Source organism: Rousettus aegyptiacus, unplaced genomic scaffold, assembly GCF_014176215.1.
Source record: "Rousettus aegyptiacus isolate mRouAeg1 unplaced genomic scaffold, mRouAeg1.p scaffold_m13_p_1, whole genome shotgun sequence".
NCBI lineage: Eukaryota > Metazoa > Chordata > Mammalia > Chiroptera > Pteropodidae > Rousettus > Rousettus aegyptiacus.
In genome coordinates this window covers 91,192,697-91,217,939 of record NW_023416284.1, presented here as the reverse complement: position 1 = coordinate 91,217,939, position 25,243 = coordinate 91,192,697, and the positions used below count along the sequence as shown (strand labels likewise).

Below are 25,243 nucleotides of genomic sequence, written 5' to 3'. Positions count from 1 at the left end.
TAAACCGCTCGCTTCTAGTCAACGCGACCAGGCTCAGCCGGTTCCCGGGACTTTCCGAAAGCTCCGCCCCGGCCCTCCCCTACTCCCCGCCCTAGCCGCTGGTCCCCGCGCGCGCTCGGACACAGACTCGGACAGCATACAGAGCCGCTGGCCCAGAGGGCACTGCGGAGAGACCCGGGCCCGGACGCGACCCCCGCGCACCAATGGCCAGCTCAGGGTCTCCCGCTCCCTGCGGGTTCCTCTGCCTCTCCCGAGCTTCGCTCGCGTGGCTGGGGACAACGCTGCTGCTGCTCGCCGACTGGGTGCTGCTCCGGCCGGCCCTGCCCAGAATATCGTCCTTGCTGGTTCCCGCTGCGCTGCCGCTGCTCCGGGTCTGGGTAGTAGGCCTGAGCCGCTGGGCTGCGCTGTGGCTGGGAGCCCGTGTGGTCCTCCGGGCTATAGTTGGAACTAAGAGAGAACGGGCAGGAGTCCAGGGATGGCTGGCTGCTTTGGAGCCACTGGCGGCGGCGCTGTCTTTGGCTCTGCCAGTACTTGCCTTGTTCCGAGCTCTCAGGGACACTGACAGCTCCAGGCAACTGCATTGGGGAAGTCGCCTAGACGCCTTCGCCCTCAACTACGCGGCGGCACTGCCCGCGGCCGTCCTGTGGCATAAGCTCCGGAGCCTTTGGGTGCCAGCAGGTCAGGGGGTTTCTGGAGACACCGTGCGCCGGCTTCTAGGATGCCTGGGCTCAGAAATACGACGCCTCCCGCTCATGCTGGTCTTGTTGGTCCTCTCTTGTCTTGGTAAGGGAGTTCGGGGTAGAGGGACGGATGCTAGGGGACTGAGCAGGAATCAAGAGTAATGGTCAGTGAGATAGGTTACTAAGTTCTGGGAAATGTGGACCAGGGGAAGGCGACCCAGCTCAGGGCTTGAGGAGACCACTCCTGCACTGGGTGGGAGTCAGCAGTTGGTGGACTTCAGTGTTGTCCTAGGCATTGCTTCACTGGGCCACCGGGGGCAGATCCTTTCCTATGAGGCAGCATCTTTAGTACAAAGGTATCTCTGTTTCGCTCCATGATCTCTAAGCTTCCTAATTAAACTCCTAAAGGTCTGGTGGGGCCACAGGGTGAAGAGTTCCAGAGCGGCCTGTTCAGGTGAAGGGTTGTGTTCTCAGTGTTGTTTTCCTGCCGCTGCCCTCCAGGATATTGGTGAGGGGTGGAAGAGAGGTGTGCCGGGGCAGTCTGGTTGGGGCTGGCCTGCTTAGACTTTTATTTGTGACTGATATGTCTCTTTTCTCCCACCCCAGGCGAGATGGCTGTTCCATTCTTCACTGGCCGCCTCACTGACTGGATTCTGCAAGAAGGGGCAGCAGCTGCCTTTACTCGAAACATAACTATCATGTCCATTCTCACCATAGCCAGGTCGGGGGCTGAAGATGGAAGGCTGAGGACAGGGGACCCTGAAAAAGAGGGAGTTGGAAGTTGGGCTGCTGTCTAAAGTACACTTCTGCGGGAACGTTCTTTCTGTCTCTTGAACACACCCTGACTCTCCATTTCTCTGTCTCTAGTGCAGTGCTGGAGTTCATGGGTGATGGGATCTATAACAGCACCATGGGCCGTGTGCACAGCCACTTGCAGGGAGAGGTATTCCAGGCTGTCCTGCGCCAGGAAACGGAGTTTTTCCAACAGAACCAAACAGGTTTCTCGTGAGACTTTCATTATACATCCACATGCTATTTATATTCCCTTGTAGCCCACTTTACTTATAATTTTGATCTCACTCACTCACTCACTCACTCACATACACACACACTGTCGTTTCTTATTCTTGGTGTGCCTCGAGCAAAATATTGTACTCTACCTTCAGGAAAACCTCGTTTTTCCATCCAAGATTTTTCCATAAATCTATCCCTAAATGTGTATTTAGATATAAACTATAGGATTGAAAACTTGGAAATTTTGAGATCACAGAGTCCAACTGCTTCATTCTACAGAGAAGGAAAATAAAGCCTAGACCCTAAATGCTGAAACTTGCATGGTCACATATGGATAGAGATGAACTTGGGGATTGAACCCCTCTCCCGATCCAGTGCTTGGTATCATTTCCTGGGTTACTTGCTAGTAGCACCCTCCATTTTTCTCCAGCTCTGTTATATAACCAGCTTAAGCTCTTCCTGCCTACATGTACAGCATGGAATATACAAGTTCTTTAAGGAACAGAAATCTATTAGAAAAATGGGAATTTACATAGGCACCAATTTCTTTATAATTAAAATAAAGGCTTTTAGTCAGACTTTTCCTCTCTAACACACTCTTCCTGAACTGAGATGTCCAAACTTCCCTATACCCCTGACCTTGTTTTCCCCAGCCTCCTTAAATACCTATTGACACCCTTCCTCCTGGCAGCCTGGCTCACTACTAGTCCCTCTCATCACTCTGAGCCTCTCATTCACTCCAGTCTTTTCTCCCCAACCCCTGCCAGGTGCCATCATATCTCGGATAACAGAGGACACATCCACCTTGAGTGAGTCTCTGAGTGAGAAGTTGAGCCTATTGCTGTGGTACCTGGTGCGAGGGCTTTGTCTCTTGGGGCTTATGCTCTGGGGGTCACTGTCCCTCACCATGGTCACCCTGGTCTTCCTGCCTCTGCTTTTTCTTCTGCCTAAGAAGCTTGGAAAATGGTATCAGGTATGTCTAAGGAGTTTCCTCAACTTACACAAACCCTCTTCTCCTGTACTTGGCAGACTCAGATCCTTTCAGATTTCTTTCCTGGCACACTCACTGATTCTCCATCTTCACAGGATTCCCTGGTCCTATAGTCCATGGTCTTAGATTGCTTAATGTTGATCTTCATATTCTCTGTGTCTTCTGTCCTAACTTTTGCCCACGATCTGTCTTGAAGAATATGATCACCTGTCTCAAAAATATGATCCCCTATCACCGTTCTGAGTCATTTTCCTCTCCTATGGATCTATTTAGTATCCAGGGAATGTAATAGTGTCCCTTTCTCTTCTTTCCTGTCTCTGCCTCTTTTCCCCTTTAATCTCCAGCCAGGTAACTCAGGTAGTAGTGTCCCTTACGGTTTGCCAATCCTATGTGACATTGCTTGACCATGTCTCCACAGGTACTGGCAGCACAGGTGCAAGAATCTCTGGCAAAGTCCAGCCAAGTGGCCATCGAGGTTCTGTCAGCTATGCCTACAGTCCGGAGCTTTGCCAATGAGGATGGAGAGATCCAGAAGTTCAAGCAAAAGCTGCAGGAAATGGAGACACTCAACCAGAAGGAGGCCCTGGCCTATGCAGTCAACTTCTGGACCACCAGTGTGAGAACCTGGAGATGAATGCCTATACCCTTGTCCTCAGGATGCCGTGACCCCATTCCCTTTCCCATGAGCCCGGTCTACACTCCTCCTCCACTGGGCAGTCGTTGGTTCAGTGTTCTCGTCCTAGCAATCTGAGGCTCAATTACCCTACTCAGTGTTCCTGACCCACTCCCTCCTTTTAAGCATGCTAGTTAACTTCCTTTCATTGTGGTACACAAAATCTATCCAACCCCCTTTTTAGGAAGATGTCATGTCTTCTAGTCCTAGGGCCTTCCTTTGCTTCTCAGGGGTTGCTCAAGGAGCTATAAATTCTTGCACCTGGACCTGCTTCATCCTGGGAGTGTGTGGATGTGCTAGTGAGAGCCATGGGAATAACAGAAGCCAAGGATGGGGGGCATCTGTGATGTAATTGAAAGAGAACTAGACAAACAATCAGAAATTCCTGGCTTGTTGCTGCCATTTGCTAGCTCGGTGACCTTGGTCTGGAAGCTTACCTTTTCTGAGACCGTTTCCTCATTTTAAAAAATGAGAGTGATATAACTTCGTTTATAAGGCTCTTAAACTGAATATTATATTACATTACATTCATGAAAACTTTTTGTGAAGAGCAAAATACTCTCCAAACAAGGCGATAATGGTGATGGTGATGATGATAATGATGGCTTCTATTATGTGTAACTGAGTAAGACTCCATGGGGTCTCTATGGTTCACTCTTCTACTTATTGAGCCTCCTGCTGTTACTTGGGAGAAAGGGGCTTTATATCTCCTTAATGCTAGGGATTCTGGTTCTTTGCCTCTCCATTAGATTTTTAACACAATCCCTTTTCTCTATGGTCTCTCCACAGATCTCAGGGATGCTGCTGAAGGTGGGAATCCTATACATCGGTGGGCAGCTGGTGACAAGGGGGACTGTAAGCAGTGGGGACCTTGTCACATTTGTTCTCTACCAGATCCAGTTCACCACGGCTGTTGAGGTGAGCTCTTTCCAGTGTCACTCCCCAGTGTCTTTCCTGCCCCCATCCCATCACCATCTGTGTCACTATCCTCCCATTCTTTATGCTTTTCACATCACATAACCCTGGCAAGCTGATTAAATTGCTCCCTCACTATTCATACCTCCCCTCCAGGTCCTGCTCTCCACCTACCCCAATGTACAGAAGGCTGTGGGCTCCTCAGAGAAAATATTTGAGTACTTGGACCGGACCCCTTGCTGCCCAGCCAGTGGCGTACTGGCACCTTCACACTTGGAGGGCCTTGTTCAGTTCCAGGATGTCTGTTTTGCCTACCCAAACCGTCCGGATGTTCCAGTGCTGCAGGTACAACCTACCGATCCCTGCACTCCACCAACCACACTCAACTCTACCATCCTAAATTTTCTTCCTTTCTTTAGCCTGCTTAACACCAGGTACAGACCGCTCTTTCCTAACCCCTCTGAGGCAAAGATGAGCGTCATCTCTTCTATTAAACTGCCCCAAACTTAAGAACCAGTGTAGATTTCCAAGAATGAGGAAGGAGGCTCTCAGGGAGGAGGCTCTCACATCCTAAGGATTTGCTGAAGCAAAATCTATCTCCAGTCTCCCATCTTCCCTTTTCTTTCCATTTTCAATTTGGAATGAGATTTTTTTTTTTCATTATATCTGATAATAGGTGTGTGGTATACTGGTGCTTGGGCTTTGTTCTCATCTTTGCCTCATCTTCCATCTCTACTCCTTAGTAGATACCCGAGGAACAGAAGTCTGTGCATGTGGAAGGGTAGGAGTTACTATATTTCCCCATTTTTGTCCTTTCTTCCCTAGGGTAAGACCTCATGCTGTGTAACAAGACAATGACAGTGTCAAGGTTAGGGGCCTTAGTCTGCCTCTTATTGTGTGGTTGATTCTCTACCCTCCAGGAGTTGACATTCACCCTATGTCCTGGTGAGGTGATGGCACTGGTTGGACCCAATGGGTCTGGGAAGAGCACAGTGGCTGCCCTACTGCAGAATCTGTACCAACCTACCAGGGGGAAGCTGCTATTGGATGGGAAGCCCCTTCCTCACTATGAACACCACTACCTGCACAGACAGGTGAGCAAGAAGGTGGTATGGAGGTATGAAACATTAAGTAAGAAGACTGTTCTCACTGAGCACTAACTGAGCACTCTGTTAGGGAATAAGAGACTTTGGGTGGAGAATTTTGTGATAGGATATCAGTACGATTTTGAGTCTTCAATCTCCATATAACCACCTCTCTATTCCTTATCACATGAATCTTTGTCAGGTGGCTGCAGTGGGACAAGAACCACAGCTATTTGGAAGAAGTTTCCAAGAAAATATTGCCTATGGCCTGATCCAGAAGCCAATTATGGAGGAAATCACAGCTGCTGCAATGGAGTCCGGAGCCCATAGTTTCATCTCTGAACTCCCTCAAGGCTACAACACAGGTGCTCTCTCCACTCATGTCACCACCCAGACATCTTTACCTTACTGAAACCCTTTATTCATCGGTTCCTCCTGCCCCACTGACATCAGTTTGAATTTATAAGATCTTGTTCCTATGGCTCCTTCATCCTCATATCCTCAGAACTCCTTATTTCCAGAACCTTTCTTTTCCAGCTATGTCCATCAGTCCTTGGGGCCTGTGTGTGTGTGTGTGTGTGTGTGCACGTGCACACGAGCACATGTGGTTATGCAGCTCTCACCTTGGCTCTTGTCTCTGCAGAGGTAGGCGAGGCTGGGAGCCAGCTATCAGGGGGTCAGCGACAGGCAGTGGCCTTGGCTAGAGCACTGATCCGGAAACCACGTGTACTCATCCTGGATGATGCTACCAGTGCCCTGGATGCAAACAGCCAGTTACGGGTGAGAGAGCCATTTCTTGATGCTGACATCCCACCTGATCTTCCTTCCTCCACTCATCCTATGTTAAATATACTAACATCAGTTTCCAAACTAGTCCTTGTAATTGTCAGTTCCTATTAGCTTCTCCCTGAGGTGTCTAGAACCAGTTAAAAGAGACTGTCTACAGACTCTGAATCTCTGCAGTCAAACATAAGAAAAAGACTATCCTAAAATTAATATTAATTGAACTTATATTATTACCAAACATGCTACTAGGCCCTTTGCAAGTACCGTCTAAGTCATTTATTCATTGTGAATGCTTGTGCACTGGGTGTCATTATCCTTTTTCTACAGATGATGAAATGGAGGCGAATAGAGCTCAAATAACCTGATCAGTGTCATTTGCCTATTTAGTAGCAGATCCTAGAACCAGATTCAAGTCTGTCTGACCTGAATGCTCATGCTCTTTACCACTAAGTTATACTTCCTTAAAATAGAATATAAAAATTCCTAGTCCATAGGTAGAGAGACTATTCAATACCCTTTACTTTTTAAAATTTTTTATGGGTTTCACCATAGGACTGACTTTTATTCCACTGTTGCCTCCTCGTGTAAACAGTCCTCAAAGGTTTGACAGAGAAGCACTCTGAAGGAGAATCTTTTATCTTCTTGCAGTTGTTGACAGAAGTCACGGTTATTCTGGCAAGGTCTGTTCCAGCCCTGGAAACACAGATCCCTCCCTGGGCTGGGAGTGGTCCCCAGCTCTGACAGAATCTGTATCTCTTCTCAGGTGGAGCGGCTCCTGTATGAAAGCCCTGAGAGGAGCTCTCGGTCTGTGCTTCTCATCACCCAGTGTCTCAGCTTGGTGAAGCAGGCTGACCGCATCCTCTTTCTGGAAGGAGGCACCATCTGTGAGGCCGGAACCCACGAACAGCTCATGAAGAATAGAGGACACTATTGGACCATGGTGCAGGCTCCTGGTGTGTTGGGTACTCCAGAATGAAAGACTTCTCAGACCTGCAGCTCCATCTCTCTCCCTTTTTTCCCCTCCTCCCTATAGTGAGGAATTTGGGAACAAAGGTCTTAACAGAGTTGCAGAGTAGTAGGCTGCTTCTGGGAGAGACATCCTGAAATGTAACCCCCAGGTTACGTGTAACCTAAAATTCTGACATAAGTGTTACCCCTCTCAAAACAAATCTTGCAAATGCAAATTTCCTGAAAGAAAACAGGGTTTATAACTGGGTTTAGAGCCAGGTTTAGGGTGTAGTCTGAAACTGGAGAGAAATATTTATCATATACAGAAGGGAAACATCAACTACTTTCCAATACAATCAAAGGCATGTGCTGGCCCCCAAATACCCTGTGGATTCTTGCTATTTATAATAAAATTAGTGTTTTGTACTGTGGTTTCTCACGTTTTCAGCGCACAAAATGGGTCACCAACTTTTGCAGTGCACTTTTCAGGAGCAGGGTGTCTTCCTCCTTCAGCATTCTCAGTGTTTCATAGCCCTAAGTGCTCCATCTTTTTCCTTAAGTCTTCTATTTCCAGTGGTTGCCCCTCCAGTTTCCCATCCCCCCATGCCCGCCCCCAAGGATGAGCCAGACTGGGATACAGCGCCCTCCAGGCGCTCACCTGTGCCGGGAGCCATGGCTTTTCGCGAGCACCCCTACAAGGAAGCGCAAGCGCGCTTCACCACCCAGGTCCTTTCCCATAGGGCGCCCCAGGTAGAGGTGGCACCTGCCTGGGAAATCTCAGCATAGTGGGCGGGGTTTGTAGTAAATCTAAACAGAGAGGGCCACAGTATGTGACGTTAACAGTTGCTGGGCAGATTAGTCCAACACAGGTTGCAAGGAGAGGCGGGGTTTAGAGGAATTAAACTCCGGCTTTGCTCAGTCAAGCAAGAATTGCGAGGAAGTTGGGGCAGAAAGGGCGGTTATTGTGGGTAGTGAGACCGTTGAACCAGGAGAGATCCTGTAAGGGACCACGTGGAAAGATTGAGAGACCGCGCCCCATCCCTGGTGCCTCCTTTCTCCACATTCTGCGGGTATATTCTGTTGCGGTTTGCCCCAATGCCAGTTCTGAAGACTCAGCGGCCCCACACACTCCAGTCCCTCCCCTACTTTTATAAAATGATGCTCATATGAACACTCCTCCCCCACCCCCGACGTGAAACGGCTGCTAGCCTCCTGCTGACTTCCAGCTTTCTGGCTGAGGCTACGTCTTTAGGTGGTACGACCCCTACCCACTCTGTAAGTGCTCCCAGTGGATGCCCCGACCTGTTAGTGTCTCACTAATCTCACCGCCAAGGGGGCTTTTAAAACCGCTCCCGCTCTTTCCACCCATCGTTCCTCAGCCTCTGTGAAGGCTGAGCAGAGAAGCCTGTCCCCAGTATGATATACCTGGTTCCCAGACACCCACTGCCTTCTTCTCGGAAAAAATTCTGGTTCCCTCCCCTCAAGGCTGCAGACTTTCGCTTTCACTTCCTTCTCTGAGAGCGGACAAATCTCCCGGGCACAGGCGATCATGGCGCTGCTCGAGGTGTGCGGAGCCCCCCGAGGGCAGCGGGAAGACTGGGCTTTCCCTGCGGCGGGAAGCCGGCATCGCTCGGACCCTGGACACTACAGTTTCTCTACGCGATCTCCGGAGCTCGCCCTCCCCCGGGGAATGCAGGTCAGGGCTGTAAGAGAAGCCCAGGGAGGCGGAGAGGAGGGCACAGAGGAACCGAGGGGCTCCGCGGACACTGCCCACCGGCGGAGATACTCCGAGGGGACCGTCCTTTGGTCCAGGAGAGCCGCTTCCAGGGTCCCAGCCAGGAAAAAGGCCACGTGGGAGTCCAGGACTGACCTTCTGGGGGTTAGGAAGTGCAGACTGGGGCAAAGAGAGGTGGGGTGGCGCCCATGGGAAGACAACAGCGCTTTCCTGCGCGTTCTCCATCACACACAAATCAGGAAGCCTTTCTCAGGGGGCTATTATATGATATGCGGGCTGTGCAGTGTCTTGGAAAACCTTTAAACTTTTGAGGTTAGCCTCCCTTAGGCCACTCACTGTGGGTATCTTGGATCAAATCACTTAGACTAGATTTCGGGCCTCTTCTGTAAAATAAGGATACTAGTAATAAATGTGTTTTGTGAGGGTTAAATGACCTATTAGTGTAATAATCGTTAAAGTCATCCTTAAAATTTTTAGTTATGGTAACATTTATTTATTTTTCTTTTCTGTTGCGCTGGATAATGGAAAGGTTTGTGTCCTGTGCATCTTCTTTTCCTTCTCCTAAGCCATTTCACTGTAGATGACCCATTCCAGTTTTTGATGGTTGGAAAGTTTCTGCAGATCTCACTCCCACACTCTAGAACCTGTTCCTGGCCTCTGGTACTTCAGAAGTGTTCATTGCCTCTCTCTCTGTCTTTTCTCTATGATTAGCCCACCGAGTTCTTCCAGTCCCTGAGTGGAGAAAGGAACGTTCAGATAGAGATGGCCCACGGCACTACCACACTCGCCTTCAAGTTCCAACACGGAGTAATTGTGGCAGTGGATTCTCGGGCTTCCGCAGGGAGTTACATTGGTGAGTGTGTGCATTCCAGGAAGCAGACCCTGGGGGAGCTGGGTCCTCCTCTCAGCAGGAGCCTAACATCTGCACCCCAATGGAAGCAGATTGATTTAGGATGCACAGAGAGAGCTGTGGGGTCATTCCTCCCCTCTCAAAACTCTGTCTTCTTCCAGACACCTTAAGGGTGAACAAAGTGATTGAGATTAACCCTTACCTGCTTGGCACCATGTCTGGCTGTGCAGCGGACTGCCAGTACTGGGAGCGTCTGCTGGCCAAAGAGTGCAGGTAGGTGAGGCCTATCATCTCTTCTAAGCCTAGCTGTTAATCCTGGGTCCGGGTTCTTCCAGATCACTGCTCTTCACCCCTTTTTCCTGTGCTAATGTAGCATCTTAGTGCTAATGTAGTATTTCACACAGCAGCCTTTTGGTGATGAAAACCTTCTCCCAAATCTCAGCCAGTGCTGTTGTCAAGAAGCCAGATAATTTGTCATTTGTTTAAGACTAACACCATCAATCCTGATGGCATAGTATCATTTATCAGGATTTCTTTCTGTGGTTTAAATACTTTACATTTCAAATCTCTCCCTGATCCTTAGATCCTACAAAACCATCCCTTTCCAATGAGTATCTTTTCAATCACTTCCTGCCCATCAAATGAGCTGCTCAGAGAGTTCTCTCTCCCCACTACCCTGTCCTCACCCAGGCTGTACTATCTGCGGAATGGGGAGCGGATCTCAGTGTCAGCGGCCTCCAAACTTCTCTCCAACATGATGTGCCAGTACCGGGGCATGGGCCTCTCCATGGGTAGTATGATCTGTGGCTGGGACAAAAAGGTGAGGACTCTCCATTTTCCATATCCCCCTATTGTGGATGAGAGATCAGTTTCCCCATTGCACACTTTTATTCCAGCCCCTACAAGCTATGTGGCAGACAGAGTGCTCTGTTACAGAACTGTTCCATCATACCCATGGCCTATTTCTAGGTATAGATGTGGGCTATTGTTTTGTAAGCTTGCCCCTTTTGATAAAATAGCTGATTACAAGTTTGTTTCCCCCACCAAAGTTTTATGATTGTTACTGAAGTGCTGTCCTAGCTCAAATAGTCCTGTGGTAATTCTTATTCTTTTGTTCACTTTTTTTATGGCTTACATTTGAACATGTATGTGACCAATAACTCTCTCTCCATTTCCAACCTGGAACCTTCTTGCATTCATTAGGGTCCTGGACTCTACTATGTGAATGAAAATGGGACTCGTCTTTCAGGAAATATGTTTTCCACTGGTAGTGGGAACTCCTATGCCTACGGGGTCATGGATAGTGGCTACAGGCCCAATCTTAGCCTCGAAGAGGCCTATGACCTGGGCCGCAGGGCTATTGTTCATGCCACCCACCGAGACAGCTATTCTGGAGGCGTTGTCAATAGTAAGAGACCAGTGCTCCCACTACCATGCTCCTGGGCAGGGAAGGGGGATTTGAGATTGGGAGGCTGGGGGAGGCAGAGTGGAAAGGAGGTGGTTTTCAGAGTCAGAAGAGGGGCATTTAAGTCCTAGTAGTAAGGGCTTTGAGTGTGTGTATTGTCGTGGCCTTCAACATAACGTTATTAACAGGAAACTACTGACATTAAAGGTGACTCCATGTTCTTTCTCATTCGCTCACAGTGTACCACATGAAGGAAGATGGTTGGGTGAAAGTGGAAAGTACAGACGTCAGTGACCTGATGCACCAGTACCAAGAGGCCAGTCAGTAATGATGGTGGCAGCTGGACAGACCTCTGGGAAAACCTGGCCAACTCAGAGACCTGGACCAGTTTACACTCCAGGAGAAAGGGGGGCCTAACTTGAGCCTGGAGATAGAGAAGCAGAGGCCAGTGGGGTTGGGGCAGAGTTTATCATTTCAAGTTCAGTTTCTTCAACCTTCTGGGTGCCCTACTAAGCACAATAAAGGAAAACGGTTATAAAAGCCTCTGTTGTGGCTGAGTGAGCTGTGGTTATTGTGGGGGAGGGGACAGGAAATAAAGAAAAGCATTTCCTGAGAAAGGAGACTCAAACCTTTACCTAAGAAATGGGGCTTCACCAAATATTTCTCCTGGGTTTTCTTCCTACACTCATTTCTCCAGGGCCCCAGAAAGGCTGATCATTGTTGTCTGTGGACACTTATTTGAAATTTAACTTAGGTGAGGATCCCTTCAGAGATACAACCTGAAGACTCCTGTGTGGTCCATGATTTAATGAATTAGGTATCTAGGAGTACGCACCTAAAATAATTATTATTGAATTTGTAGAGTTGGATGAAAAAGCTGCTACCTTGAATGTGTGTGGTGACTGTAAACATGGTACCAGTTCCCTCGAATAGCACTTCAGAGATATTGGATACTGAAAGTAAAGATGGATATTAGGGGTTCTGTTTCATGCTATGTTACGCTCAATTGCAAGATGACAGGACCATGATTGAAGAGGAAGAGATAAGGAAGATGCCCTCAAGTGGGGAATATGAAGAAAAACTAACCAGGTTAGAAAAAAAAACATAATGAGATTTTCTGAATCATGCTGGAACTGCAGGAAGTATGACGATGGCACCTCTCAAAGGAGAGCTAGTCAAAGGAAAAATTTGAAAGTAGAAAATAGCTGAACATGAAGCTTTTCTCATTAGGGAGAAATTCTTAAAATCCTTAAATGGACAGGTTTAGAGAAATTTTAGTAATCTCCTACTTCGAATCTCTCCACCTTCCCCCTTATTTTCAATTTGAAGTGACTCATTGGTAGTCATACCAATAATATTTCAAAAGAGTGATTTATTATCCCAGAAATCATCCCTCTGAAGATATTCTGAATGTGGTAGGTAGTTTCAACCTGGAGAGTTATTTCTGAAATCAACAAATCTGCATGCTCCATAGATAGGTTTCTGGTCCGGCAGGACCTATAGAAGCCTAATCACTGTTGTAATCAGTGTTAAGCTGGACCAAGAAACCAAGTCCATTTCCGCATATGCTGAAGGTGCTGCAACATAATCTGGTACACAAATTTAAAGGTATCTGAACATATGCTCTAGTCAAGATGCTGTGTTGTGCAGAACAGATGAGGATAAAGGGGTCCGGGCCTTCTCAGCTCAAAATCTAAGTGGAAACCCACTTAGGCCCTGGTGAGAGTGGCAGGAGCCTTCTATTTAGGAGAGGAGGTACTACGTGTTTCTGACTCAGCACTTGGCTGTTTTACCCCAAGACCCTAACACTGGAGCTTGGGTGGGGAAAGAGGGCTTTTCTCAAAACAGGTTCAGAGCTTAAGGTATAAGAGCTTGAGGTAAGAAAATCTAGTAGCTCTCCAGTTACAAAGTATTCCAATCCTTGAAACAGCTTTATTCTACTTAGTTACGGAGGGCGAGAGACTCGCTGGGGGTCTCGCAAGTGCCAGCAGGAGTCGGGGACAGGGTTCTGCGTTCCGTAGGTGTCGCGCGCCCCCCGCTGGCCTCCCGCCCTAGAACCGGAGCCTTGGCGAGCGGAAGCGAAAGCGAAAGCGAAAGCTCCGGGCGCCGGGACGCCTTCGCCTGGACAGCTTTGCCCGCAGACAGAAGAGAGAAACGAAGTCGAGGCAGCGGGAGCAGATTTCAGAGCTCGCTCATCAGCGCTTCACGGAAAGACCTCTTGAGCTGCAGTCCCGAAGTCGCCGCTGGTGAGTTCGCGTGGGTGGAAACGTGGTGCGCTCACAGGGACGCATCCCAAGCCGCCGCCACACCGCGTTCCCTGCTTCCGGTCCCCCTGGCACCCGGGAGGTGCGAGGGGGCAGCGGGGTGTCTGCCTGGCTCTTTGGAACTCGGCGGCAGCAGGCGGGGGCGGGTAGGGGAGAAAAGAATTTCTTTTCTTGCTGTTTCTTTTTTCCTTCTTTTTACTTTTTAAGGATGGAGAAGTCTAAGCTCCTCATCTCCCTCTGACAGGCGCAGTGCCTTCTGTCGTGGGAGGGATGTACTGATGAGCACGGGGTACCCAGGGTATCTTTCAGCATAGGATCGGATAAAATGAGAAGCCTATAGGCTGGTCCGCGGTTGGGGGTGGGGAAGATAGGGACAAGGATTGGGACTCTACCTCTATAATTTCTCACTTTCCTTTCCGTAGATCACACCATGCAGCTCCCTGACCCGAGACCCTGGGTCTCCCTGCTGCTGGCGGACTGGGCCTTACTCTGGCTTCTTCACGGGACACTGGGGGCTCTGCTTCCCCGAGGGCTTCCAGGAGTATGGCTGGAGGGGACCCTGCGACTTGGAGGGCTGTGGTGGCTGCTAAAGCTGGGAGGGCTGCTGGGACTTGTGGGAACACTGCTGCCCCCTCTCTGCCTGATGACTCCCCTGTTCCTTTCCCTGAGGGCCCTGGTCCCAGGGTCCTTGAGTGCTCCCCCAGTTAGAGTGGCTTCAGCGCCTTGGAGCTGGCTGCTGTTGGGGTATGGGGCTGCAGGGCTCAGCTGGGCAGTGTGGGCTGTGCTGAGCCCTCCAGGAGCCCAGGAGAGGGAGCAGGGCCAGGAGAACAACAAAGCCTTGATGTGGCGGTTGCTGAAGCTCTCCAAGCCAGACCTGCCTTTCCTCGGCGCTGCCTTCTTCTTCCTTGTGATTGCTGTGGTGGGTGAGTCAGGAGAGGGTATTGGGAATTTGAGGTGGGAAAAGCTTCTTGGCACCAGCACATTCATGTTAGCCTTCATGCTCTTTCAGGCGAGACATTAATCCCCTACTATTCTGGTCGTGTGATTGACATCCTGGGAGGTGATTTTGACCCTGAAGCCTTTGCCAGTGCCATCTTTTTCATGTGTCTTTTCTCCGTTGGGAGGTAGGTGATGGGTTATTGGGTCCATTTACTAGCCCCAAATCTTTACAGGGGCCCTAATTTTCCTAACTCTATTTTCAGTACAAAATAGTTAAATTAAAATATGCATGTATTTATTTATTCACCATTCTGTTTCATGCATCCACTCATTAATACTTTCAGTCCTCATATTTCCCAAACATCTTCAAAGTTTGTATTACATTATTATAGTACAAATATGGTGAAGGTAATACAAAAGTTCATGTGTCAAATGTAAGGTCTCTCAGTTGCCTCTCAACATTTTTATTTCCATGAAATTCCATTTCTCTTTTCTGTCTTCTACCTCTCTTCCTACGTTTGTTTCCAAAGTTATTCTCTTGTGGCTTTTCCTCCAGACCTTTCTCCCCCAACTCATCTTGTCACTCTGATGCTTATCACTTTTCATTCGAGCATCTTTATTCTTTCCACTTCATTTGCTTTTTTCTCCCTTTTTAGACATACCCAGGAGTTTGCTGTCAACTAACTAAGTAACTAAGTAACTAAGTAAGTGAGTAAGTAAGTAAGTAAGTAACTAACTAACTAATAGGACTGGGACTAGGATGAGGTGAGTAAGGCACCTAGAGTACAAAATTTAAGGAGCTGCTCACTCTCAGGGTCAAACGAGTGCCTCATTCACCTGACTCTAGTACCAGCCTGATACCACTCCCATGTTATGGTCATACTTCATGTAGAATGCCTCAGAAACAAGTTCTTTGTTATGCCTTCATTCCATACTTGCTACTCTTTGCTGAAACCAATTACTCAAAAGCAAACTTCTTATTGATCAAGGTTTTTTGTTTGTTTGTTTGTTTGTTTTTTTATATGTATATCAGTGTCCAATTCTCTTTGCTTCTCTACAGCATTTGGGATTAGAACAATATCTTAGTATGGCTCTTTGTCTTCAGTTAGCTTTTATGAACTCTCTTTTTACTTCCCAATCCACTCTCCTACTTCTGGAGAACTTTTCTCATCTAGACACTTGAATATGGCCTTTTCTCATGACACAGTTCTTGAATTTTAAGAACATTTTTTTCCTGTTGAGCTAACTGAGTTCATCTCTGCATGTGACTCCAAGATCCATATTTCCATGTCCAGCTCTAGTCTTGTTATCCAGTTGTCTCTTTGACATATCCAGTGGATGACCCACTCTCATCTCACATTGCACACACCCTTAGCTCCAAATACATTACACTTCCACCTGGTCTTCTTGAAAGTGACTCCCTCTTCTTATCCCCCTTCATGAAACCATCAGTATCCTAAGCTCTGAGTATTAGCAGTGTTGATGCCTTTGTCATGTTCAAAACTAGTCCTGTGATTTTCTACTTTCAAAATGTTCCTTCTGTAGCTTCTTTCTCTTCATTCTCACTGTAATCACAAAAGTCCATCATTTTACATCTGACTATATCCCAACAACCTTATAAACATAGTATCTGGGATTTGTATTAGAAATCGTATTTTCTAAAATACTTACATCTATGCTTTCACAATTTTTTTCCTTCACGCTTTATTGTAAAAATCTGAGTGGTGTAAGAGTTTTCTGACTTCAGGGATGATAGATATAGGACAATGACATGACTCTAGAGCTCCAGAGGTTGGGCGGGCAGGAAGTTAATTGCTGCCATGAAGTATCTGGGACTAGGAAGAAGGACTTTGAAGGTCGGGAGGACAGAGACCAAAACAGGGGGAAGCCTGGAGGGATAGCATCAGGGAAGGCCAGGTCACCAGCAAGCCACAGGCTATTTCTTTCACAATATCATTTTATTCCTATTGGATTCTTCCCTGTGTCTAGTACAGAGTGAACTCCATAAATACTGGTGCATTTGTACATGTTAGGATTTTGTTCTCACATCTAGTTCACCATGCCCTCTTTCTTCTTCCTCTGTTCATTCCTGCTCCTTTTGTCCCCCTCCCTCTCTGATTTGTTCCTCTCTTGCCTCTTATGGTATACTTGCCCCAACTTTTTATTTCTGTTCATGCTGTGCTTTCTCCTCTGCTTCGCACACTCATTCCCTCCTCCCCTGTACCTCTCTCCCGTTCACGCTCCTGTCCTCTCCCTACCCTGCAGCTCACTGTCTGCAGGCTGCAGAGGAGGCACTTTCACCTTCACCATGTCCAGAATCAATTTACGGATCCGGGAGCAGCTTTTCTCCTCCCTTCTGCGCCAGGATCTTGGTTTCTTCCAGGAGACTAAGACAGGTGGGGCCTGGATTCCATTCTGGGATTCCCCTGGACCCCTTGCTGCTCAGTTGCCCTTCCCCTGCACTCGGCCTCACCCTGTGCCTGCATCCACGGGGACAAGGCCTGGAGCTGCATTTCTCTCTTTTGGGACAGGGTAGTGAGGAAGCCTCCACTGGTGTGTGCAAGTGAGGGAGGCTCTTTAGAGGAGGGGGCTGTGTCAGAGGGGAAGGTCAGGAGGGAGTTTCTGGGGGTTCTGTATTACACATGGAATCCTCACTGGCTCTGTCCTCCCCAGGGGAGCTGAATTCCAGGCTGAACTCGGATACCAAACTGATGAGTTCCTGGCTTCCTTTGAATGCCAATGTGCTCTCGAGAAGTCTGGCTAAAGTGGTGATACTGTACAGCTTCATGTTCAGCTTGTCACCTCGACTCACCCTCCTCTCTCTGCTCGAGGCACCTCTCACAATAGCAGCTGAAAAGGTGTACAGTGTCCGCCATCAGGTATATGTGGCTGTTAGGGAACCCCTAGGGAGGAGTCAAGCTCTCCTGGAGGTCTTCTCAGCCCTTAGGGAAGCAGTTTTGACAGCCTTCAAACTGTCTGTTACCCTTGGGACTTTATGCAAGCATGTGTGTGTGTGTGTCTGTGCGTGCGCGGTGCGCCCACACTTGAGAGACACGGAGGGAAGGAGAGAGGGCGGGCACATTTTTTTTCTTGGAAAGAGGGTAATTTTCCTCAGATTCTCAAAGGAGTCTGTATATACATTTCCCACAAAAAATTAAAAATGCCACCTTAGAGAGTTTTGGGGAGGGAGTTTCCCCTTTATAACCAGCAGCAAGAGCACAGAGAAAGCAGCACGTGCAGTCAGGAGCACCTGAGTCCAAAATGTTAGCTCCACCTTCTCTCTCTTTTAAATAAACAAATCATAATAAAATATATGTAACACAAAATTTACCATTTTAACCGTTTTTAAATGTGCCCTTCCGGTGGCATTAAATGCATTGGTATTATTGTGCAACCATGACCACCAACCATCTCTAGAACTTTTTCTCGTCTTCCCAAACTGAAACTCGGTACCCATTAAACAATAATTCCCCATTCCCTTTACCCGTAGCCCCTGGCAACAACCATTCAACTTTCTATCTCTATGAATTTGATTACTTTAGGTATCTTATAAATGGGTTCATACGGTATTTGTCTTTGTGACTGGCTTATTTCACTTAGCATAATGTCTTCGAGCTTCATTCATGTGTCAGCATGTGTTAGAATTTTTTTTCTTTTTAAGGCCATTGGCGCAGAAAGCATATTTTGTTTATCCACCCATTTGTTGTTAGCACTTAGATTGCTTCTACCTTTTGGCTATTGTGAACAATGCCAAACAATGGGTGTACAAATATCTGTTTGAGTCCCAAAGTAGCATTGCTGGATTGTATGATAACTTTATTTTTAATTTTTTCGAAGTACCATTATACTATTTTTTGCAGCGGCTACACCATTTTATAATGTCACCAGCAATGTACAGGGTTTCATTTTCTTCACATCCTTCTCCAACATTTGTTATCTTCTGTGTTTTAAAATTTTTTTAATCATATTCCTCATATTTATTAATTTTATAACTGGAAATTTACATGTTTTGATCACCTTCACCCAATTTTCCTACCCTACACCCACCCCTGCTAACCATAGTCTAATCTTTTATCCTATGAATTTGGTGTTTGTTTTTCCAGATTCCACATATAAATTTGATCATACTGTTTTTGTCTTTCTCTGTCTAACTTATCTCACTTAGCATCATGCCCTTAAAGGTCCATCCATGTTGTCACAAAAGGCAGGATTTTATTTTTAATGGCTAAATAATATTCACACATATATCACTTTTAAAAAAGTAATATCCATCATAATGATTGTGAGGTGATATCTCATTATGCTTTGATTTGCATTTTTCTAATGATTAGTGATGTCAAGCATCATTTCATGTGCCTATTGACAATTTAAAAAATCTTTTTTGGAGAAATGTTTATTCAGGTCCTTTACTCATTTTTAAATTGCGTTGTTTTTAAATTGCTGAGTTGTAGGAGTTCTTTATATATTCTGGGTATTATCCACTTATCAGATATATGATTTACAAGTGTTCTCCCCTATTCTGTGGATCTCCTTTTCACTCTATTGGTACAGCCTTTGATGTACGAAAGTTTTTAATTTTGATGAAATCCAATTTATCTATTTTTTATTTTGTTACTTGTGCTTTAGGTATCATATCCAAGAAACCATTGCCAACTCTGGTGTCATGAAGCTCTGCCCCTGCATTTTCATCTAAGAGTTTTTTAGTTTTAGCTCTTAGGTTTAGGTCTTTGATCCATTTGAAGTTACATCTCCACCTTCTGTTAACTAGCTGTGGCTCCTTGGGAAAAATACCTGTTTTTTTGTTCATTCAGACACTGGAGATAAGTTTGAATTAGCTCGAATGAGGGTTAAAAAACATAGTGTGTATCTCCCACATTATTCCTCCTTCCCTCTCATTATTCCTACTGGAAATAAATGTAAGGAAGAGGGAAAGAAGACAGGGATATTTTTATGTAGACTAAAGAGCATCGCAGGGTCTGGAATGAGACATGGGGCTCTGCTGCCTTCTGGCCGAATCAGCCCCTCATACCTCCTGCCCCACTTTTCCAGGCAGTGCTTCTGGAGATCCAGGATGCAGCGGCAAAAGCAGGGCAGGTGGTGCGGGAGGCAGTTGGAGGGCTGCAGACTGTGCGCAGTTTTGGGGCTGAGGAGCATGAGGTCTGTCGCTATAAGGAGGCCCTTGAACAATGCCGGAAGCTGTGGTGGCGACGGGACCTGGAACGGGCCCTCTACCTGCTCTTACGGAGGGTGAGAAAGCTGAATGGCTGGTGGGAAGGGCCAGAGAGGGATGGGGAAAGCCCTGGGAAACCTAGAGCTGGTCTTGGGGTCCCTGCTGCTCAGAGTGGTGGGGGCAGGGAGGAGGAAGAATGGGAATAGTCTTTCTCAGCCTTGCCTTTCTTCTGCCCTTCCAGATGCTGCACTTGGGGATGCAGGTGCTGATGCTGCGCTGTGGACTGCAGCAGATCCTGGCTGGGGACCTCACCCGGGGTGGGCTGCTCTCCTTTCTGATCTTCCAGGAGGATGTGGGCCACTATGTGCAAGTGAGTCAGAAGCCCATGCATGCTTTCCTTTCCCCACTCTGTTTTTCTCCCTGGGACGTTTGGGCCTTGGGCTTTATTGGTTCTCCTTAAAAATAGAAAACAAAACAAAATCCCAGCTTATTGTATTATAAATAATTTAAAACATATGCAAAAAAAAAAAAAAAGAAAAGAAAGATAAACTATAATGAACCCACACATATCCATCACCTGCTTTAATAATTATCAATTCACGGTCAGTCTTGATTCATCTGTACCCCCACCCTCTGCCCTCCATCCATATTATTTTGAAGCAAATCCAAGATATAGTCTCATCTGTAAATATTTCACTATGTAACTCTAAAATATAAACATTAAAAAGTATAACCACAAAGCCATTCGATAATTTGTTATCTAAAAAATTAACTATAATTTGTAAAATTCATCAAATACAGTCAGTGGTCAAATTTCCACTTGTTTCATACATATAATATAAGCATATATATTACATTATATCTCATATATATCTATGGTGGCATTAGCCATTGCTGCTCAGTGCCTATATGCATTAACTTATTAGGGGTTGCAAAAATGGCAACACCCTATTTATTATTTATTAGCTGGAAGGAACTTGCCCTCATCTACTATTTGGTTACTGACTCTTGTAGTTTGATTAGGAAAGGCAGAATGAGCATTTAGTTCTTTATATTTACCAGTTTTTGAAAATAATTTAGTTGCTTCATCTTGGGCTTTGTTTTATAATTTTCCTAGACATTTTGTAAACATCTTTTATGTGTGGAGAACTGTGCTGAGTGCTCTGTTGGCTACTAAGATGAGGTAGGCACAGTGCCTACTTTAAGGAGTTCCCTGCCTAATCAGGCAAGATAGCCTCGTGCTCAAGTAACACAAAGCAGTAATTGAAAAGTTCTGGGGATAGAAGCCATGCTGTATGGGAGAGTAAGGACATCTTCATTTGTTACAATGGGACTGGAACAGTGTGGGTATTGGTGTTGCTTTTAAGTTGCATCCACATCGCACATTTAAAGGTAGAGAATCTTTTTTGGATGAGGGGAGAAGTGCGGCTAGTGCTGGGCTTGGCAGAGGTGTACGAGGAGTTGGGAAGTTGGTTTCTGGTGGAGCTGTGTTTGATTAGCTGATCCCTCCACCCCTGTTTTCCAGAGCCTGGTGTACATGTATGGGGATATGCTGAGCAAAGTGGGAGCAGCTGAGAAGGTTTTTCAGTACCTGGACCGACAGCCCAATCTGCCTCCACAGGGGACACTGGCCCCTCCGGCTCTGCGGGGGCTGGTGGAATTCCACAATGTCTCCTTTGCGTATCCTAATCGCCTTGATCAGCTTGTGCTCAAGGTGCCTAAAAGGGGCTGTGGGGAGGGAACTGGACCCTTCACTCCCAGCCGGTTAAGTGTGACCAGGCATTATAGTCTGTAGATATTTGCTTCTGAGATGCTGATTTTACCTCTCAGTATATAGAGAAGGGGGGCCCGCCTATCCCCCTTACTCTTTCCTGGCTTTTCTAGGAGCTGACTTTCACCCTACATCCTGGTCAGATGACCGCACTAGTGGGACCCAATGGATCTGGCAAGAGCACAGTGGCTGCCCTGCTGCAGAATCTGTACCAGCCCACCGGGGGGCAGCTGCTACTGGACGGGGAGCCCATCTCCCAATATGAACACTGCTACCTGCACCGACAGGTGCGTGGGGAGACAGAAGGAGGACAGGAGATAGGGAAGAAGCGTGTGTAGAGAGAGCATGGGAGATCCATGGGAAGAAACACAAGGAGTTCATTTTGAGGGAGGTGGGAGAGGAGGCAAGGAGGAGCCCTGCCAAGGGAGTGTACCACTGTCCTCTGCTCCCATTCCCTCTGCACAGGTGGCTTTGGTTGGGCAGGAGCCTGTGCTGTTCTCAGGTTCTGTGAGGGACAACATCGCTTATGGGCTGAAGAACTGCAGTGATGAAAAAGTGATGGCTGCTGCCCAGGCCGCCAAAGCAGATGAGTTCATAAAAGAAATGGAGCATGGATTACACACAGGTACCTTCAGTCAAAAGAGAAACTGGAGCTTATTCTTGGGGTGAGGGTTGTGTCCCTGTAACTTTGTGTTTGCTGTTCCCATGCCCTTTCCTCGGCTCCCACTTCCCCTCCTTCACCAATACCACGAGCTCTATGTGGGCAGCCCCAGCAGGTCGCCACCCCACCACCCTCCTTTACACAGGGTCCTCAGACCTCCTAACTGGTGCTAGTGGAGATACCAGCTGTGCACCAACCCCTGCTTGTGACAAGGGTGTTGTCATGGTTACTTGTGTCTGAGGACGGGTATTTCTCTCTTCTCTCAGATGTAGGGGAGAAAGGGAAGCAGTTGGCTGCAGGACAGAAACAGCGTCTGGCCATTGCCCGGGCCCTTGTGCGGGACCCACGGGTCCTCATTCTGGATGAAGCCACCAGTGCCCTGGACGTCCAGTGTGAGCAGGCCGTGAGTACTGGGGCCGGAGGGCCAGGGGACAGTGGGATCTGACAAGCCATGTTTGAAGGCTCTGCCTGTGCAGATTCAGGCAGTGGAATGATGAATGACCCACTAGTGGGAAGAGTATCTGCCTTTTTAGCGGTGGGGAATGGAGTGGAGAATATGGTGGTGTGCGGACAGTCCCACCTGGGCATTCCGCAATGGCTGCCTTTCCTATCTGCTAGCTGCAGTAGTACAGCTGAAAGAGAAAGGCGGTGTAGCCCTTCTCTTTCCTACTTTCCTACTTTGTCCCGTTTCACATCTTCTTTGCCCTAAACCACAAGAGATGGTGTCCAGGTGGGTTGTCCATCCCATTCTTATCTTCCTGAGGCATTGCGATCCTTCCTCTTCAGCTGAAGGACTGGCAGTCCCGCAGGGACCGGACGGTGCTGGTGATCGCTCACAGGCTGCAGACGATTCAGAGTGCTGACCAGATCCTGGTGCTCAGGGAGGGAGAGCTGCTGAAGCCCGCCCAGCTCATGGAGGGGCAGGACCTCTATTCCCGCCTGGTGCAGCAGCAACTGGAGGACTGAGGCCCTGAGGACACTGGACTCTTCTCATGCTATCTTCATAACCCGAGCAGCTCCTGCTTTGAGTTTCCCTGGGGCTGTGCCCCTGTGTAGTTAGTTGTTCCTGGAGCTGGAAGTAAGATGGAGGTGAGGGCCACGTGTGCTTTTGTTGGGGTGGGGGAGGCAGAGCGAGTTGCTACCTATGTCCAAGAACCTTATTTCCCTGATGAACAGAGCTTGGCCTCGTGCTGAGTAGTGTATTGTGGCATAATAAATATATTTTAAAATATTTTCCTTATTATATAAATAGCACACGACATGTTCATATAAAAAAGTAAATCTGATCTTCGTTTCACTTCCCAGAGACAACCGTGGTTACTATTTTACTGGTTATCCTATTAGCCTTTCATCTGTTCTTTGAGATACATTTTAATCAATATGACATAAATGTTCATGAGGTTGCCTTTCTGTATCATTCTTCATTCTCACCAGTGTTTGATTATTTGGGGAAACTAGGGTATGGAGGGGCAGAGCACAGTTCCATAATTAACAGTGTTAATAAGTAATCGATTATAGCTACTACTGTTGATAGAGTTTTAATACCGGTAGGAACTATACTAAGTGTTTTTCATGTATTATCATTTTTAGTCCTTCTCAACTCTCTAAGGTTAGCGATTATTATCCCAATTTTATAGGTGAGGAGACTTATTCTAAAGAGATTTAATAACTTGTCCCAAGGTCATACAGTGGTGAAGCTGGAGTTTGAATCCAGGCTTTACCCCAGAGTCCACACTCCCAACCAATAAATTACATTGCATTTTATGTTCATAATCTCTAATTTATAATAAGATCAAGTTAAACTTTTACTTCTTGCTCTGAATAACTATGACTCCATTATCTTCTCTCTAGTCCTATGGCTATAACTTTCATTCGTAGTCTTAGATTATCTTGCCTCCGAAGAGGGTTCACCTCTTCCAACCATTCTTCATGAAGTCATTTTCTTCATAGAAGGCTCAGAGGATGATGTTGCTTCTCTTAAATCCTTCAAGTGCTCTTCATCTCTTTCTGTTCAGATCTTTCTCAGAGCACACAAGGTTTTCCAGCCCATTAGTCTGGCCTCCTTTCCTATTGCTCCAGGCACAACACACTTCCTGTCCTCCTAATGCTTTTGTGCCTTTGCATGTGGTGATTCCTTGCCATTCCCAACACTACCTTCCCCCGATTTACCCCGAGTTCTTCAAGACGTAACTCAGGGTTTATGTCTTCCAAGAAGCCTTCCCATATCTCCTCATTCTGGAGGAAGTGCCCTTTACATGTGTGCTATCAGTCCCGGGCGCACCTCTTTCACAGCCTTGATTAAACTCTTTAACACTCTCCCCCACCCCTTTGTCCTTCCACTAGACCATGAGCTCCTGGGGAGGGGAAGGCCATATATCATAATAAACTTTATATCTATTACCTGGCACAGGGCTTGATTCACAGTAGACAATAATAAATGTCTGCTGGATAAATGAATAAAACTCCTTCCTCCACTGTCCTCATTCTCAATCTTTCCTACATGGACCAACTACTGAAAAATTCAAAACTATATATGGTACTGGTTACTGAGAGGGACTTAACCTTTGAAAGTTTCTATTGTAGGAAACAGAAGCTTTCACATTCCCGGAAACAGCAGGTACTTTCCAGAGTTAGCAGTGAACCAGTCAGAACTTGTGCTGGCGTTTTTTTTTTTTTTTTTTTTTTTCTGCTTGGCACCTGCTGTTGGGAGCAGTGTGGGGTGAGAGCAGGGAGTTCCTTATGCAGATCAGCCTTTTGCTTCATCCTACTGCCGCCCCTGCTGCTCCTCACCTATTTCTCTCTCAAATGTTTCTAGGGTGAAATATGCTTTTGGAGAGGGAGAAGGTTGGCTTGATTCCTTCCCCTTCCCACCAAATGTCTTTCCTCTGTTTATAAAATGGGAATAATAATTCTTATGTCCCTCAACATTATAGAAACTAGCCCTCATGGAAGTGGATGATCTGTTAAAATTCTTTGATATCCTCAGTATGATTACACTCACATACTCATAATACTTTAAACCTGGAAGGCATCCTAAAAATAATGGAGCAGTCCAGTCTTACTTTACAGAAAGGGAAACTGGCCTGAAATCACACAGCTAATCAGCGGTAGATCTGGGAGAACTCTGGCATCCGGAGGGTCAGGCAGTACAGGAAGAAGCGGCAGACCTTAAGATGTATGAAAATTTGTTATCTCAGGGGAAATGCCCAGGTAAACCTTATGTCAGGGACGCAGAAAATGTTCCCTGACAGTCAAAGTAGCCAGCCTGGACAGACAAACCCCTGCAAACGTGGTGTGTCTGGTAACCACAGATACCAGTAGTTCTGCTTTGTTCCAGAGTTCTGGTTCTTTTCATT

At 46.9% G+C, this 25,243-nt stretch overlaps 3 protein-coding genes across 4 annotated transcripts; all 3 read left to right on the top strand.

Moving 5' to 3' along the window:
• Positions 1-203: 203 nt before the first annotated feature.
• On the top strand, positions 204-7,523 carry TAP1 (transporter 1, ATP binding cassette subfamily B member). Its single transcript, XM_016147042.2, has 11 exons — positions 204-783; positions 1,287-1,401; positions 1,548-1,678; positions 2,462-2,667; positions 3,104-3,301; positions 4,148-4,276; positions 4,430-4,618; positions 5,194-5,367; positions 5,561-5,723; positions 6,002-6,138; positions 6,908-7,523. The coding sequence occupies exons 1-11, from the start codon at positions 204-206 to the stop codon at positions 7,118-7,120; spliced, it is 2,235 nt and encodes a 744-aa protein (XP_016002528.2). The 3' UTR covers positions 7,121-7,523.
• Positions 7,524-8,584: 1,061 nt separating this feature from the next.
• On the top strand, positions 8,585-11,625 carry PSMB8 (proteasome 20S subunit beta 8). Its single transcript, XM_016147045.2, has 6 exons — positions 8,585-8,788; positions 9,539-9,680; positions 9,839-9,950; positions 10,368-10,497; positions 10,881-11,085; positions 11,322-11,625. The coding sequence occupies exons 1-6, from the start codon at positions 8,642-8,644 to the stop codon at positions 11,408-11,410; spliced, it is 825 nt and encodes a 274-aa protein (XP_016002531.2). The 5' UTR covers positions 8,585-8,641; the 3' UTR covers positions 11,411-11,625.
• Positions 11,626-13,171: 1,546 nt separating this feature from the next.
• Positions 13,172-23,292, top strand: TAP2 (transporter 2, ATP binding cassette subfamily B member). 2 transcript variants are annotated; one of them, XM_016147043.2, is made up of 12 exons: positions 13,172-13,328; positions 13,769-14,269; positions 14,356-14,470; positions 16,551-16,681; positions 16,959-17,164; positions 19,335-19,532; positions 19,697-19,825; positions 20,981-21,169; positions 21,340-21,513; positions 21,692-21,851; positions 22,154-22,290; positions 22,674-23,292. In XM_016147043.2, exons 2-12 carry the CDS (start codon positions 13,777-13,779, stop codon positions 22,851-22,853), a joined length of 2,112 nt encoding a protein of 703 aa, XP_016002529.2. In that variant the 5' UTR covers positions 13,172-13,328; positions 13,769-13,776; the 3' UTR covers positions 22,854-23,292. The 2 variants fall into 2 exon arrangements, with proteins under 2 accessions (XP_016002529.2, XP_036094471.1); XM_036238578.1 differs by lacking the exon at positions 13,172-13,328 and adding an exon at positions 13,383-13,492.
• The last annotated feature ends 1,951 nt before the right edge of the window (positions 23,293-25,243 follow it).